Source organism: Musca autumnalis, unplaced genomic scaffold, assembly GCF_047663935.1.
Source record: "Musca autumnalis isolate F117 unplaced genomic scaffold, ASM4766393v1 scaffold_1, whole genome shotgun sequence".
Taxonomy (NCBI): Eukaryota; Metazoa; Arthropoda; class Insecta; order Diptera; family Muscidae; genus Musca; species Musca autumnalis.
Window position 1 is genome coordinate 296,829 of NW_027411644.1, and position 19,340 is coordinate 316,168.

General features: G+C 36.7%; 2 protein-coding genes across 5 annotated transcripts in view; one reads left to right on the forward strand and one right to left on the reverse strand.

Moving 5' to 3' along the window:
* Positions 1 to 19,340, forward strand: part of LOC141400205 (furin-like protease 1) — a 161,216-nt gene that overhangs the window by 88,934 nt on the left and 52,942 nt on the right. The gene's annotated exons all lie outside the window — the stretch shown is intronic.
* Positions 1,461 to 16,863, reverse strand: LOC141390062 (uncharacterized). Its single transcript, XM_073962514.1, has 3 exons — positions 16,181 to 16,863; positions 14,921 to 16,109; positions 1,461 to 1,814 (listed from the first exon to the last, which is right to left on the reverse strand). The coding sequence occupies exons 1-3, from the start codon at positions 16,861 to 16,863 to the stop codon at positions 1,461 to 1,463; spliced, it is 2,226 nt and encodes a 741-aa protein (XP_073818615.1).

Genomic DNA, 19,340 nt, shown 5'->3' on the forward strand with positions numbered 1-19,340 from the left:
CTGCTCAAACCCCAGCGGTCCGCAAGACCCTTCTGACCATTCCAGCTACAGCAGTCAACTTGTCCTTCAAACGATCGAAGTGCGGCAGGAAATTCATTCTCTAGGCCATAGTTATCCCAAGGTACTTGACCTGCTTGACATACCGTATGCCGTGGTCACCAAATCGAACGTGGGGAGGTCGACTGTGTGCTAATCTGCCTTTCAGCAGCATTAACTCAGTCTTCTCCTTTGACACCTCAACACCCACTCGGTCACCCCAGACCCCCACGATACCCATGGTCTCCTCAGCACGACGTTCCAGCTCGGCACGAGCCTCACCTTCAATCATGATGAGGAGATCATCAGCATACGCACAGATCTTGAAAGTGGTCGCTAACTCCCGCAGCAGAGAATCCATCATGAGGTTCCAAATAAATGGACCACAGATAGACCCCTGAGGGCAGCCTCGCTCCACATCTGTCCAGACCGTCTCATTGGCTCCCACGACACAAGCCCTTCGTCCACTGAAATAACTGGACCAGAGAAGAAACTCCCGACACCCGATCTCAGACAGCTTTGCGAGCACGCTATCCCACGAAAGGAAGTCAAATGCGCCTTTGAAGTCGACAAATATGCCTAAGACATATTTGGCACTTGACTCGCTCAGACTATTCTGCAAATGCATCCACGCGTCCACAGTACCACTACCCTCGACAAAGCCGAACTGATGCGGTGAAGTACTCACGCCGCGGCACTCCCCAAGCCTTGCCACCATAATCCTCTCCAGCACTTTTCCAAGCACTGGGAGAAGGCTTATGCCCCGATACGAGCGAGGATTACTCCTTACCCGATCAGGCGACTTGAGGAGCACCACGACGCGAGCTTCCTTCCACGCACGCGGGAAGTACCCCTGGTTAATGCAACCACCAAGAACGGACTCAATATACTCAGGCATGACTTTCCAGATGGCTTTATACATCCTTCCAGTCATGCCGTCGATACCTGGCGATTTTCTACTCCTAATCCGGCAGATACTGTCCGCAACTTCATTACGCTCCAAGTCCGGAGACTTACCCAGCTCCCACACAAGCGAAGGAGGTGATTGAGTCTCCGACCTTGGGAAGAAAGACCCAAGCAAAATCCCTACGTTTCCCGCCCACCCCGAGGCCGTCGACGTGGAGCCAAGACGCAACGCCTGTAGGTCAACCTGACGCTTAGACCCACCGTGTCGGCACACACGCTATACCTTACCCCAGGGATCATCGCTGAGCCAGATCTTCCGCATTGGTTCGTCTTGCCCTTTGGAAACGCTTCCTCAGGTGCGCAACTCCCCTCCGCATCCGACCCAGCTCACGGGTCCACCATTTGACCTTACTTGGCTTCACCTGACGGCGTCTGCTAAGGAGTACGTCATTGACGCTTCTCATCCACTCATTCAACTTGCTGACCTGGTCATCTAACGTCAGTGCCCTGAAGTCCGCTTATGGCATAACTGCCTCCCTGACACAGTTCGCATAATGGTCCCAATTCACGTCTCGTTCCATCCAACCCCGGAAACGCTCAGTCGCCCTCGTCCGTCCCCGTGGCGTGACCATAATCTCAATGAGCCTATGGTCACTAATACCCCAGTCTTCACTAATCTGCCAACTAAACTGGTAAGCCGTCATTGCTGCCCCATTTGCAACCGTCACGTCAATGTCGCTTACACCGGATGGACCATCAAAGGTATACAGATCCGAGGGCTCATTTAAAACCACCAGGCCCCTCGCTAACACCCATTCACTTAGCAACTCTCCTCTGGTGCGGTTCTGATGGCCAGATGTATGACTGGTCATCTTCGAGAACCACAAAGAGGAGGTTGCATTAGCGTCTAAACCGAGGATTAGCGGACAACTACTCTCAAGGAGTAGTACCGCATCCATATACCCAAGATAAGGCTCCAGGGGTAAGCTAAATCTACAATAGATGCTAGCCAACAACACCTTTCCCCCCGCCCACTCAACGGACAGACAAACCCCCCATTGGCTACTTAAAATAACAGCACAGTCAATGTCACTGTCCCCCACAACTATAGCAGAGTCACAATTCTGGTCCGTAAAGACCCGCATACCCCCCGGCAACCCCCTCACACAGCCATCTCTACAATAAGGCTCTTGAAGCAATCCTATGGAAGCGCCTAGCCTTAAAAAAGCCTGACCAAACTCCTGAGTGCCGCTAGCGGACCTCTGACAATTATATTGGAGGACCTTCATATTAATGTCTAGAAATCACCCTGGCTGCCAACGCCGCGTATATAGGGCAGTCCATGGACATCATCAGGTGCCCAGCTGGACGACCTCTATACGCACAATTCCGGCAATTGACCACATTGGGACACCCAGTCGAAAAGTGACCGGAGCCTCCACAATGCCTGCACACGTCGGCCTCAAAACGACAATCGCGCACTCTGTGGTCAAAGCTAAGACACCTTTATTCTCGGATATCATGGATAACCCTCCTTGCATGTTTAATGATCGATATTGCCTTTATTCACCGCCCACCATGACAAGGATGATATATTAATTTCCAGCCGAATTATAAAATGATTATCTGAGCGTATGTATCCCCACATATACATATTTCGGCAAAACCGTCTAAAACTTTCTTACTTGTTTCTGTTGCTACTTTTCGTTGTAAGATACAGCAGAATCAATATGGAACATGCCTTATAAAATACCTAAGCATGTACGATCCAAGTATACAAAAAAATAAAGATTCCAAATTAATTCAACAAATTAATTAATTAATTATTAAACTTAAAATTCTTTGTTAAGCTTACATAATAACTACAGTGAGTGTCAAAAATATTCGGTGCTCAATTTTACCAATAATAAGACCACAGTATTTTAGAAGCCCATACCCAATAAACAAAAAACCAAATACTTAAAAAAAATGTTGGTCCTGTGGTAATTAAAAAATGCATATAACATGGATCCACGGCAATCCCTGTTTTCTACGCGTCAAAATATTCGGTTTTTTAACTTTTGTTTTTTTTTTTTCTTTTTTATACCCTCCACCATAGGATGGGGGTATATTAAGTTTGTCACAACGTTTGTAACTACTCGAAATAATCATTGTAGACCCCACAAAGTATATATATTCTTGATCAGCGTGCAATTCTACATCGATATAGCCATGTCCGTCCGTCTGTCCGTCTGTAGAAATCACTCTAGCGTCCGAACGGATTGACGTAGGTTGATGAAAATATTCCTACCAAAGTTGGGTTATATAGGTCCACGTTTTGGTATAGCCCCCATATAAGGCCCCATATAAAGTACGCGTCATTTTAATCTATTTTGAATGTATTAGACCCATTTGAATGTATTAGACGCATTTGACCACAGAATTGGTTGTAATTTGTTATTTTGTGTCTTCAGAGGCCAGACAATATTCCTACCAAAGTTGGGTTATATAGGTCCACGTTTTGGTATAGCCCCCACAATACAATATCTCCCGATTTTCGATATTTTGAACGTTTTAGCCTCATTATCACACCGAGATGGCTGAAATTTGGTAGTCTTCTTTAGGCGTATAAAACTTTCCCCCACGCCATCATATAGCCCCCATAGAACGGTACCTTCCGAATTTCGGTATTTTGAAGGTTGTGGCCACATTAATCCACCGAAATGGCTGAAATTTGTGGTGGAGGGTATAAAAAGTTCGGCCCGACCGAACTTAACGCTTTTCTTACTTGTTTTTTTTTTAATTGTGTATGCCAGTTTATGATCAAAAACTTCCATTTTAAGCCAACAATTGAAAATTTGACTTTTTCCATCATTGCTTCCCTAAAATTGAATATTTTTTAAATAATCGATCGATGAAGAACTGGTATTTGCTGTCCTTGATAAGCCCACAAAAACAGGGTTTAAAAGCCAGCATCTTAAAACATTAGCATTAGCTGTACACTTCAACTGCTACACAATATTGACACACACGGCTAAATAAGCAACCGAACGCATATTAGTAGAGGGGTAATGGGCATTCCAGACCACAAAAGCGCCTTTTTTGCCTATTCGGCCCACTGTGCAGGCTGTGTGTGTGTGTGTGTGAGAGAGAGAGAGTGTGTGTGTGTGTGTGTGTGTGAGAGAGAGAGAGTGCGTGTGTGTGTGTGTGAGAGAGAGAGAGTGTGTGTGTGTGTGTGAGAGAGAGAACAAGAGAGAGAGATCACTAGATCGAGAGAGTATTTGGAGAGATCTTAAATGTAAACATAGCATAAATATATACAAAATATTAGGGTGTCTTAAAAATATTACCTCCAATAATATTAGGGTTGCCACATTTACCGCTTAAATTAAAAAATATTACGTTGAATCATGAAATATGGGGTCCCCCAATGTGAGAGTTAGGATAAAGACCAGCCCTAAGAGGCAATTCTTACCCGAACAGGCCTATTGTGCGAGAGAGTTTTATTCAAACAAATGTATGGCATTAGAGAACATATGAGAAAACTAAAATAAGAGAGAGAGAGAGAGTAAACTAATAGACGGTTATACATTTACCCATTTACATGTATGTATCTCCAGATAGTTAGGATAAAGACCAGCTAAAAGATGAAATTTTTGTCGATTTGAACCACTGTGCGAGTCAGTTGGAGTCAAACAAATGATTTAGTGGAGGATATCTAGAGAGCCACATTTAACCTGTATATGTGTGGGAGGGAGCCAGACCTTGATTTCAGGAGAGAAACACATTTAACCTGTATATGTGTGGGAGGGAGCCAGACCTTGATTTCAGGAGAGAAACACATTTAACCTGTATATGTGTGGGAGGGAGCCAGACCGAGAAGTTGAGAGAGAACCACATTTGATCGCTAATGTAAACAAAATACATTTCAATATATGTCTGTCCGTAAGCATGTCGAATCATGATCGTAATCAAAGTGGATTTTTCTGTCCGTCCGCCAGTCTCTCTGTGAGCATGTTCAATCATGTTCATAACTTAACATATGTATGCCCAATTAATTTCACAATATTGTGAAATTCATGTTTTAGCATACTACAGTTTTCGTATAAAAAGCAAAAATTTGAAAATAAGATTCACAGTATAAAAGTTAAAGTACAAGTGAAGACATGGCGAGCGGAGATTTAATTACTTTCTTCAATTCCTTCAACATCAAATCAATAATTCCTTTGAAGGATATGGAGGACAACAAGGATTACATCATCACCGGAGCATTCAAGAGCAAAACAAAATATGGGGAGAGAATTGTATTGAGGATAAATGACTCTATTCTTTACTTGCCAACAAGATTTCTTTCACTAGGAGACGAACATGTGAAACAATTAGCTGGTGGAGGATATGCTATCACAAAATCTACCCTGAAAGATTCCATCGGAGCAGATGTATATAAATTAGAGTTAAAACAATTGGAAATTCCAACATTTTATTATCCACCGTATTAAACAAAAATAAAGAATTTTTATAAAATTTAAAGTTTCTGTGGCTTCTTATTTAAATTTGGGGGATAGAGGTTTCAATATGAAAATAGTACTTTAGTTAGAAAGATGTCTGCGCTTAATAGGGAAGACGAGCGTTTAAAAACCTTCAATGGTTGGCCATTACCGTATCCAGATACAAAGACGATGGCTGCAGTTGGATTTTATTATATTGGTATAGGAGATTTGACCAGATGTTATTTTTGTGAATTAGTTATCCATCAATGGGAAGAAGCTGACTGTCCTGTTGCAGAGCATTTACGAATGTCATACAGCTGCCCGCTAATGAGAAGACTTTATACAAACAATATTCCCATCAATCAAGATATTTTAGATGATATCCTCCCTGAAATTGGTCATGATGTTTGCGGAACCAGTAGAGTAAATAAGTTTTCAACAATATTCTTATTATTGTTCACATTCATTGTCTGTACTTCTCTGAATAAAATTTTAAACAAATAAAAAAAAACACACACAAATCTGTTTTGCTTTTATTTTAATTTACTTTATTTATTTAATTTTGGGTTTTATAATCCATCTTGTATTATATCACGAATATAATACCATTTCTGTTCAATGAATACAAATATCTTAAATACATTATTAACAGCACATTTATACTTAGAATCTAAATGAATTGGACAGTTGGTGAAATAATCTTGACGAGTTCTAAGATTCATATTACTTTCTAAATTAACAATATTAGTTTGAAGATAGTTTTCCAAAAAGCATTTCTTTTCTTTCCCATTTACAAAAACGTATTGATAGTTGTTTAATGGTGAGAGAACATCCTCGATATCATTGTAGCAGATTTCTCCATCGGTCCAGTCTAATCCATTCACATGTGCTTTGGTGTAGTTGATTGTTCTGAGTGCTTCTCCATCAAGCTCCTTTGCACTATAAGGTGGTCGAAACAAAAAATGATTCGGAATAACAGAAGTTCCACACATAAATGATAGCTCCTTCATGAAAATGGTTTTATCATTTCCATGACAATATTGAAAGTCGGCAAATGCGACATCCGATCTTTGGATTAGGTACGACATCTTGGATAAGTTGTATTAGACTGTAGAGAATACTTTTGTTGTTGGTGTATTTTATTTATAAAATCTTGCTCATTTGCAACAAAAATTTTAAGCAAAGATGACCACAGTTGTATGTATTAAATCGTTGATCTCGTTTATAATTATATGTTGTAGCTGATCCCAAGTAACGTAAAATTTCAGCTGGAGGTTGAAGATTGCCAAAACTATCGTAATAGTCGATGATGTTATTATTCTTATAATATGCCACCCAATGTGTGCCAGGCCCACTGTCAATATCCAAATTTACGACACCACATTCGATTCGATAAGGCTTTTTAGGTAGTTTATCTCGCATATAAACACCTCTAAAGTGAGGTATATATTTTTTTCCAAAGGTATTTATATGTGTATCGGCAAGTGGACCTTTGGGCAGCTGTTTTATTAGTTTTTTGGCGTTTCATTTTCATCAACATAAATTCCATAGCCTTTTTTGTATGGTTTGAGATAGAGACCTTTACCCATAGCTATAGCTTCTATGGTTTTGTTGTGTCTGGTTTGCTCTTGCAACTCTTCTTTGGCTTTTTTAGCATTCAAAACTGCATTGGTTATCGCTGAACTGCCCGAAGCTAATGCACCCAACGCTCCCAACCCAGTTAGAATAGGTATGAGAGGAAGAAATCCTCCCCTTTTGGGTACCCTTATTATTCTTGGTATGACCACCTTTGACTTTTTTCCTCGGAATGTCTTTTGTATTTCTTTCCTTGCTATTTTTATGGCAGCATTAATATCAGTTGGTTTAACGCTTTTAAGTGTATTCGTAGCATTCTTTACAGCATTTTTAAAAATTTGTTGTCCTATCAATTGTTTGGGTTTTTTGGTTCCCAACCCCATGCCAAGCTTAGTCTTAGCCTTCATTATATTAGTTACAAGATATGCGTTTATTTTTTCTCCAATGCTACTATCCTTTGATTTTACTCGTTCCCAAGCTCGTTCAGTTAGTTCACGATCAGCAATATGACGTTGTTCAATATCTTTATTCTGCGAATAGGCAATATCGTGTACTCTACAAGCAGCATCCAGTGGATTAACACCTTGATCTCCTCTTTGTATACGTTTTCTTAGCTTTGTACCTGGTCCACAAAATTGATAGCCTGGTAGATGAAGTTCGACTGGAAGAGAGTTTATCAACTTATTTACAAGTCCTCCTCCTTTAACGGCTTTCTTTCTAATAAATCGATTTGCGTTGTAAACAATCATTTTATACTTTTTCACATGTGCTAAACAAAATATATATGTAAATTGATTATATATATTATAAATAGTCATGTGTTCTTATACTAGTCATTAGTTGTAAACATGAGATTAGTTGAGCAACAAGCTAAAATTACAGTACGAAATGGGGACTTTATACAAAAGAAAACCCCTCGACATAGTACTTTGTTACCCAATACTATACGAGCATTAATAGTGGGTCCATCAAACTGTGGAAAGACGAATGTTATGCTTAGTTTGATTGAAAGCCCAAATGGATTAAAATTTGAAAATGTTTACATTTATTCAAAATCGCTATATCAACCGACATATGAGTACCTAAAGAAACTGATTTCCTCTGTAAAAGGGATGGGGTTGTTTACATTCACCAATAATGATGATGTTATACAACCAGATGAAATAAAACCAAACTCAATCATGATTTTTGACGATGTAGCGTGTGATAAACAAAACAATATTAAAAACTACTTTAGTATGGGACGACATAAGAATGTTGACTCATTTTACTTATGTCAAACATACACCCGTATCCCAAAGCATTTGTTGCGTGATAATGCCAATATGATAATCATGTTTAAACAAGACGATCTGAATTTAAGACACATATACAACGATCATGTGGGGTGCGACATGAGCTTTGATATCTTCAAAGACATTTGTCATGAATGCTGGAAAGAAAAATATGGATTTCTGACGATTTCTAAAGATGATGAAATTCACTCTGGGAGATATCGGAAAGGCTTTCATACATTTATTCAACCATAATATTATTTAAAAGATGTCATATAGTATATTTACATTAGTACACCTGCAACCATGGAGGAAGCAATGTTGAAACGACTTGTAAAGTCCAAAAATGTTTTGAAAAGAAAATTTCAAAGCATTAAAATGGGCGAAGATGCTAAAACTACTGAATTGACAAATACTTTTAAACCATTAACAGAACCCATAAACAAACTACTAAAGCTTTCAACTGAGAATGCCAGCAAAATGATTGCACCCAAGATGGAGAATATGGATTCATTTAGAGAATCTTTTGTTGCGAGTACACCCTTTAAAAAATATAAACCGAAGATTAAGCTTGAGCCAAGTATATTGGAGGAGAAAGAGGATAATGGAGATTATTCACAAAATGATGTTACTTACAATACCTCAAAAGATGACACATTTTATTCAGAAAATGAGGATGATGAATACGATCCAATTAGTCTAACACTCTTAAAGAAAAATAAAAAACTAGATACAGTATATGGACCGCATAAAGATGAAAATGGTGAATGGATGTTTGGAGATAAACAACTAAAAATCAGCGATGAAAAGATTACGATTGGAAATAAAAATTGGGCATTTACACCAGGACTATTTGAACTCTTATTTTATCAAAACCCCAAAAAATATGATCCTACAGAACTCGACATATATAAAACAATCTTGTTGGACTCAAATGCATTTAAAATAAACTATGACCCTAATGGTAGAATCAAGGGGAACAAAGGACAAAAATATAAGCGGATAATTAAAAAGTTAATGGGGGATACTCACAGTGGCAAAGGCTTAATGACACTAAGTCCAAGTAAACCCAACTATATATACTGGGACGATCCTAACGAGTTGGTAGAACGATTAAAGCTGTTGATGGCATCACAACAAGCCGGAAACAATAATCATACTAATGAGATTGTTTCGATTATCGAAGAACTGCGAGAAGGCAACATAATCTATTAAGTAAACTTTAAAGGAAACAATCAACCTATGACTGTTGACAAGTTTGGTCATCATTATAATCCAAAAACCCACTCAATAGAAGTAAGAGAAAATGTTTCGAGAATACTGGGAATTAATATTGACGAAGATAACAACCTTGACGTGCAAAATAAAAAAATTAGGAACGTTGCACCCCCAACAGAAGGAACGGATGCGGTCAACCAAGCATACATACATTCACAAATCAAGCACATACAAGAAGTATTAAACCAAAATATCATTCGGGAGTGTACTCAACTAAGAGAAGAAATATCCCATCTCAAACAATCACATAAGGAAATTTTTAAAGTCTTATCTCAACCCCCATTCAACTCAATTGCTCTAATATATCCCCCAAAACTTGAATAATGGAAAAGCGAGGATTGGTAAACGAACTCCACTCTCAAGCACGAAGAAATTTTAAAAGACGAAGGGTTATTACAAAAGGCATCGATGATCTTTGGCAAGCTGATTTAGTTGAAATGGGCAGCTATTCTAAAGCAAACAAGGGCTACAGATTTATGCTTACTGTTATCGACACCTTTTCGAAATTTGCCTGGTGCGAAGCACTTAAAACAAAAACAGCAACGGAAGTATATAGAGCATTTGAAAAAATTTTAAAAGATGGAAGAATTCCAAAGAATTTGCAAACCGATGATGGAAAAGAATTTTTCAACAAGGAATTTAAAAAATTAATGCAGAAACATTCAATAAACCACTACTCTACATACAGTGTCTTGAAAGCCTCAATTGTTGAACGCTTCAATAGAACTCTAAAAGGTATGATGTGGAAGGAGTTTAGCTACAATGGAAATTATCAATGGATTGATATTTATAGAGAGCTGGTTGATCAATACAACAAAACTCGTCATCGAACAATAAAAATGGCACCTATTCAAGTAAATTCATCCAATGAGCAGATGTTGTTAAAAACTGTGTATAACCATATAAAAATCTTTAAGAGGCAAAATCTTCGTGCTGGTGATCATGTTCGCATAAGCAAATATAAACATCAATTTGAAAAGGGGTATACGCCAAATTGGACTACAGAAATATTCAAAATAAGAGGAATACGATTAACCAACCCTGCTACTTATTTACTAGAAGACTACGAAGGAAATCCCATACATGGATGTTTCTATAAAGAAGAACTTTTACCCACAAAATATCCCAACACATACTTAGTAGAAAAAATATTAAAAACAAAGGGTGATAAAGTCTTTGTAAAATGGCTGGGATTTTCAAGCAAGCATAATTCCTGGATAGATAAGACAAATGTATTGTAAACTTAACACATTTAAATAATTTTAATAAAATAAATAAAAACCTTATATAAACATATGTATATTTGATGTTTTCCTTATTACTAGAAAGAATCTTACAATGTCAACAACGTTTACTTTGACGGGTAAATCATCAATTTTACACTCAAACTATTCACCACCTATTGAATTGGGAGAGGGTAGTTATGAGTGTTGTTTAATTGATTTTCAATCCTACAATTCCATTCCAAATGTGGACAATGATAACAATCTCTTCCATATCGGAGACAAAATTATAAAGATACCCATAGGATCATATGAACTACAAGACATTGCTCACTACTTGGAGACACAGTATAGAGCAATCCACATTAACAGATCTATTGAGATTAAAGCCAACAATAATACGCTACAGATAGAGATCTTATCCTCTCATGATCCCATATACTTTGATAAAGAAAAATCCATTGCAAAACTCTTTGGTTTCACCGGAAAAGTTTTGGAACCTGGCAAAAAGCACATTTCAAACCTTCCAGTTAACATTTTAAAGGTCAATGCCATACAAATACATTGCAATATTGTTACCGGCTCATTCATGAATGGGTCGCCTGCTCATATTCTGCACGAATTCGCTCTTGACGTCCCTCCAGGCTATAAATTGGCAGAAAGACCTATGAACCTCATTTATTTGCCGGTGAACGTCAAAGAAATAAGTCATCTGGAGATACTCATATTAGATCAAGAAGGCCGCTTGATAAACTTTAGAGGAGAAGAAATTACGCTACGAATTCATATAAGACCCAGACAGCCATGATTATTTACAATAAATACACCCATAAACAAACACCAAAACACATTCATCATCAAGGAGCCAAACCGTCAAGACCTCCTCTCAGCAAGGAAAATAAAGAATTTTTAAAGCTTATAAAATTAAAAGTCAAACCAAATGTCTGAAATACTCGATATTAATGAGCGCCCACTCTCTGACGAGAATATTGTGAAGAGAGACTACCATAGCTATGTTCCATATATTCAATCATTTAAAAATAACGATGAAATTCGTATAAGTATACAAAATCAAGATCTTTACATACTACCATCGGAGAGCTATCTATACATTGAAGGAAATTTGAAAAACTCAAAGGGGGGTGTTTCGCAGAATGCTAAACTAAGGAATAACTGTGTGGGTTACATGTTTGATGAAATTCGCTATGAACTAAATGGAATTGAAATTGATCGTACTCGTTATCTGGGTACCACAACAAAAGTTAAAAATTGGATTTCTCTAAGTGAATCCGAAAGCAAGGTTATGAGTAATGCAGGATGGAATCCAGATGGTGACGTTAATACAAGCTCATTCAATTTTTGTGTTCCCTTGAATCGTCTACTGGGCTTTGCAGAGGACTTTAATAAAGTAATTTGCAACAGCAAACATGACCTGATTCTCTTGAGAAGCGCCAACGATAAAAATGTATGTTATTCAACTACTGAAAACGAAGAAATTCAACTCACCATTACAAACATTGTTTGGAAAGTACAACACATTCATTTGTCAGACTATAGAAAAATCAGTTTCTTGAAAACAATCAAGGATGGAAAAACTTTACCGATAGCTTTCCGCAGCTGGGATTGCTACTTTAATCCAACTTTTGCTGGTGGAAGACAACACAGCTGGAGTGTTAAATTGTCTGCCAATCATGAAAGACCTCGATACGTTGCTTTGATATTTGAAAGAGACAACAAGCTACAACACTGTGAACTTCAAAACATTAAAGTTCACTTGAACTCTGAAACTTATCCATATGATGATTTGAATCTAAAGTTTGGAGAAAATCGTTATGCAGTACTCTATGACATGTATGCCAAGTTTCAACAATCGTATTATATGAGGGAACCACAACCACTTCTCACATATGCAAGTTTTAAAGACAACCCAATTGCTGTTATTGATATCAGTAATCAAAACGAAACTGTGAAGAATGGACCCATCGATTTGAAAATTCAATTTGAAACCACTACACCAATTCCTCAAAATACCTCAGCATATTGCTTAATTATCCATGATCGTCTGGTGGAGTATGTTCCATTGACTGGAATCGTTCGAAAAATAGTATAAGTTCTTTGCATACTTACCTTTATATCATGTAAACTCAATAATGAAATAAAACACATTGTTTTGTAATTTCAATTATAAAAAAGTATTGTTTTATTTTTTTCAAAAAACGTTATAAATGTATGTAGTTTGTAATAGTACATAGATAATTAGTAAAAATAATGGTTTTTATGTGTAAAGTTAGTATTATTAATAATATATTGTTAATTAGTAAAACATTGTTTAAAAAAGATTAATACAAATACCATGTGTAATTTCTAAAAAGTAACATGAAAATAATGCTGAAATTTTAATGATAATATGTTGAAATACTAGCAGTAAGGCAATTAATAACCAATATTTATACATTAGATTTTATTCCTTAATTTATTTTATTCCTTAATTTAATATATTTACATTTTAATCAATGTCCATTGGGACAGGTGAATCTAAATTATCCGTGTTTAAATCCTCATTTATATTGTTTAGTTTATAGTGGCCCCAAGCATATGTACTTATACCATCTTCTCGAATAAATCTTTTATCGTCTTGATGGCTTAGAGATATTTTTGTAATTTTGTCTGTGGTTATAGTATGCTGTCTTGACCTAAATGTATACATTGTGTCATACAAAACCTTTTTATCATATAAGCATTCTCTATATGTATCTATTGTATACTTTTTTATTACGGATTTTTTAACACCCTTAGATTTCTTCACATCGTCGCTATCAACTACTTTGATAGCATAGACTTTAGGACGAAGACCTACAAACTCAATCATGGTTTTTCCGTTATTTTCATCCTTCATCATACCCAATTTCTTTTTATTAATGAGAGGAATTCCATACTTATTGTTGGGTGAGAAGTCTGATGTGTCAAACCTTTCCTCTATTTCTTTCAAAGTCAATACCCTATATAGATTCAGTCCTTTAAATGTTATGATGAAAGAGTCCGTGTCCATATAATTTAAAATAAAGGCGTCGCCAAATTTTGCTTTCAGAAAGTCATAAAGGAAAGCATACATTAACAGCTTTGATATTTCTAGCACGCAAAAGCCTAAATATAATGGTTTATCATATTTTACTTTTACGTTTTGCATCTGGATAGCCACCATATTTTCAGAAAATATAGAAAGACTATGGAAATTGGGTTTAGCAATTAGCTTGCTAGCTACATTTCTTTTCTTCTTGTTATTCTTGTCCTCCCACTCTGTTACAATTTTAACAGTTTTCCTCTTGTCTATATTTTCCATAGTCTTACCGTATACCGAGTTATTCAGCAATTTGAAAAAATCTTTTTCAAATGCATTTTTAGCATTTTCTCGATGCATATTATTCTTTAATATATAGGGAGCTAACCAGGCACGTTGTGTAAATGACAAAACTCTATGTACTTTCTTAAGAATCAGTCCATGTTGCAAACATTGTTTTAAAGCAGAATAATGAATTGTGTACGATTTTTTGTCCGTCAAGTCCGCAATTAACTTTTTAGTTTTAGACCCCCCAACACATTTGTTTTCTGGACAAAAGGGTAAGTCATTATGTTTGTCATGAAGATGCTGAGGGTAATCGAGATCAACCTCTAATATGTAGCCAGTTATATTATCATCTGGAATTAATTGTATCACATTAGGATCATTAAATATTTCCATGTCCTCTTCCCACTTGAAATTTTTTTCTGGGAGAGGTTTTGTCATTGCTGTTCCATATAAATTATTAACGTCCAAATAATATATGTTTACTTCTGGCTTGCTTTTATCATAATTGGGGACATCTTCATTATTGGCTACGGAATGTCTATTTGAGCACTGGGTTAGTCCACCTCTAATAGCATTTTTACAGAAATTGTACATATTTATATCTGTAAAAAGCTCAAGCTCAACCTTGGTGCAGAGAAGCATTGCATCCCAAGATAGAGATGGAGATGTGAAATATTGACAAGGATCTAATTTGTGAATATTCATACAGACATCTCGAAAATTTTCAAAGACGTCTGTTAGTAAGAGGACATCTGTTTTTAGGTACAACTCCATATAATCTTGCAAAGTCTGACAACGAAAATGTGACCAAACTTGTTTTGCATGGTTGTAGTCCTCTACTGAACATTCAGAATCTGTCATTTTATTGTAAAATTCTTCAATGGGAGGTAGTTGGGTATCTTTTAATTTTTCAAATGATGAAAGATAATCATAAGGAAAAACACCTTTCCTTGTCAAGAGCGTAAAATCTTCCTCATTAGGGAAATATGATTTCACCGCATGAAAATCGTCTTTAGGCAGATTCTTTGCCAATTTGTCTAAACTTGTAGGCATGAATCTAAAACTGTCCAGGAAACGTAGTTCAAGTCTGTTTTGTCTCTTCTTTTTCTTCTTGTCTTTTTCACATTGTCTTTCCTCCCCTACATCTTCTTCCTCTGAATCCTCTCCCTCATCACTCCATTCTTCTTCATCCTCTTCTCCTACAACAACACTACTATTGGAGCTAGTAGTGTTATTCGACTCATCATCTTTCATATTAATGAAATAAGACATGGATATATAAAGTTCCTTATTTTGAGGAATTACTTTTATATCTCCACCAAAATTAGATAATTCTTTAATAAAAAGGTGACAGTCATAAGATGAGAAGTTATGGAAAAAAATTGGGATGAATTTAGGTATTTGATACTGCAGATTACAACGATTATGTGCAGGCCCGCGATATTTACCAGTTAGGTGGCAATGATCACGAACTCTATCACCACCTAACGGTTCATCGCATATGTGGCATCTGACACTTGTTTTAAATTGTGATTCTTCTTCGGGTGTTAATGTAATCATGGGTTTAACTTTTGACAAATAGTTATTATAATAAAACTTGCAATCATTAATTAAATTTTCTAAGAAAACTTTAGGCGCGTCAGGGCCAGTATAAGTAAAGAACTTATCTAAACTAGAGTCAAAACTACATTTTATATTATAACTAAAAGCACATGGTACGTGCTCTTTTACTTGCTCTGTTTTTCCGCTGTTATTGGGTTCCTGCTCCTTATGTTTCAATACGCTCTCAGCATCAGCATATATACTAATGCCCACCCTCAGCATCTTTTTGTAGTTTCCAAATTTGAGTATCGCGTCCTTCTTTGTCTTGGGCATGCTGCAAACTACACCTCCACATTGCTTTTTGTGAACATCGAGGTCCTTCTCCTTATGAAAATGTTGAACGCAGCCGTTGCAAATGTAAACTTGTCCATGATGTGCTGTTAATTGAGATCTCAACATGCTGAAAGATACCAAAAATACACAATTATTAGTATATAATTTATTTAGCATTATTAAATGTTGATATATTACCGTGACATGTTCTTAATCCATATGTAATGGAATTTATCCCCATCGTTGAGTAAAATCAGGTTAACATGATGTCTCTTTTCCTCTTTTGTAAGGTAGTATGGCCCTTCAATGGAATATCGCTCATATCCGTAAACATTTACACTGATTTCGGGGTTGGCTTTTTCAAATTGTTTTACATCCTTTAGAGCCAATGGAAAACTTAAACCCATAAAGTTTAATGTTATTCCTGAATCGAGACGGATGACATCCTGCTTGACATCGACTTTATATGTAGATGGTCTATCGACATGTGTTTTTTTCGGGAAACTTAGTGCCGCTACCATACACAGCTTAAAGCAGTATTCATCATTGTTTTTTATGTTTATGCATGCGCCTTTTGTTCTCAATGATGCTGGCGTTTGGATGTATTGTGACCCACGAGTTAAATTGACTTTGTTAATATTGACGTCAATTTTTAAAAGTTTTTCCAAGGCCCAACCAGAACCTCTTTCTTGAAACTCGTCTGATTTGTCGACAAGTTCATTCTCTTGGTTGGTAAAGATTTCATCTAGATCATCACCTAGGGACAGGATTACAGTCTTTGATATGTGATTAAACACTTGTTCTGTTGCTATCGACTCAGTACATTTTGACTGATTCTCTTTTACAGCGGTGGGCTTCACATATTGTCCCTGCAGCTCCATATTGACTTTGATACAATTTTTTTCAATCAACTCAAATTTTAAACATTTTATTATTGAGTCTTTTGCGTCTTTTAGAAAATCACGGGGTAATATAATGTCTTTAGTATTTTCCACTTCATAACAAGTAATGTTCTGATTGAATGCACTTTTTATAATTTTTATATTTTTTTCCAAATTTTTTCTAACAACACTGCGATGATTCTCACTTCGAATATGAGATATCATATTCTTCACTGTAACGTTACACTCTGCACATAGCTTATCGGCCCGATTAATTTTGTCTATTTTAGGTGCATTCATCTGCGATACAGTTGGTTGTTCTTGTTGTTTTTGTTGATTAGTATGTGGTGACAATTGGTGAAATTTTAATTGACTGGCATCGCCAAACAATTGTCCACAATCTTTACAATGCAATTTTACGTGTTTAAAAAATTCGCGTTTAACATTGAAAGAATTTCCACAATAATTACAAATATGGGGAGCCATTTTTTAAAAGAAATTAGAATTTTGGAATGCGGTGTTGAATAATCCGTGACTTGTTAAGTACTGATGATGTTCTCAACAATTCCCATCAATATATAATTATTTGGATGAATCAAAGTATTGATTGTATTCCAGAATCAAAATCCGCCCTCAACCATACCCCTCCACCTCACACCCCCTATCCCCCCTCCACCTGATGGTCAACATAAACACATGCATTGCTGTGTAATACCCACAAAGGGCAAGAATTCCTACGAACAAAGAAATATTCTTGTAGCATAGAATACTGCAGATTTGTTTACATTTGTTAAATGTAAACAAATTGCCTAAAAGCTCGGTGACAAAAAATCAAATTTTTGGTCAATGTATCGATCACCAGTACGCTAACATGGAATATAACAAAGGAAAGAATTTGTACGAAACATTTCATGGCCACTTAATGTTTATTCTTGGGTTTTTGTTGCAATATGAGAAACTCTGACATTCATCTCAACTCATAGCATTATGAAATTCAAAAGACGAACAAACCTGACCATCATCAATAATTTCACAAACTTGTGAAATTAATTGCGTATACATTGAATCTTATTTAAGATTATTTGCTTTTTATACGAAAACTGTATTATGCTAAAACATGAATTTCACAATATTGTGAAATTAATTGGGCATACATATGTTAAGTTATGAACATGATTGAACATGCTCACAGAGAGACTGGCGGACGGACGGAAAAATCCACTTTGATTACGATCATGATTCGACATGCTTACGGACAGACATATATTGAAATGTATTTTGTTTACATTAGCGATCAAATGTGGTTCTCTCTCAACTTCTCGGTCTGGCTCCCTCCCACACATATACAGGATAAATGTGTTTCTCTCCTGAAATCAAGGTCTGGCTCCCTCCCACACATATACAGGTTAAATGTGTTTCTCTCCTGAAATCAAGGTCTGGCTCCCTCCCACACATATACAGGTTAAATGTGGCTCTCTAGATATCCTCCACTAAATCATTTGTTTGACTCCAACTGACTCGCACAGTGGTTCAAATCGACAAAAATTTCATCTTTTAGCTGGTCTTTATCCTAACTATCTGGAGATACATACATGTAAATGGGTAAATGTATAACCGTCTATTAGTTTACTCTCTCTCTCTCTCTCTCTTATTTTAGTTTTCACATATGTTCTCTAATGCCATACATTTGTTTGAATAAAACTCTCTCGCACAATAGGTCTGTTCGGGTAAGAATTGCTTCTTAGGGCTGGTCCTTATCCTAACTCTCACATTGGGGACCCCATATTTCATGATTCAACGTAATATTTTTTAATTTAAGCGGTAAATGTGGCAACCCTAATATTTTTGGAGGTAATATTTTTGAGACACCCTAATATTTTGTATATATTTATGCTATGTTTACATTTAAGATCTCTCCAAATACTCTCTCGATCTAGTGATCTCTCTCTCTTGTTCTCTCTCTCACACACACACACACTCTCTCTCTCTCACACACACACACACACACTCTCTCTCTCTCACACACACACACACAATCTCTCTCTCTCACACACACACACACACTCTCTCTCTCACACACACACACACACACAGCCTGCACAGTGGGCCGAATAGGCAAAAAAGGCGCTTTTGTGGTCTGGAATGCCCATTACCCCTCTACTCATATTTTTTTTGTACATTTTTGCTTATTTCGTTTTTTACGCCTAATCTTTTTTTCGTTGGGCATAATCGACAACCACGCTACACATTAAACAGTCGACTGACCATTCGAGGGTGCTTTTGTGATTAGAGTTGCCAACGCACTAATAAAAAAGGTGTCATTTAATGTCACAATGCCTCCATCATATGGTAGAACCTAAAGAATACTAATTACACTGTGCTACAGTGAAAATTTGCAGGGGTTCTGATGCATATATTCAGTTTTGTGGGAGTCCATGGAAGACGAAAATACCTTTGGTTTCTTTGGGTCACTTCGT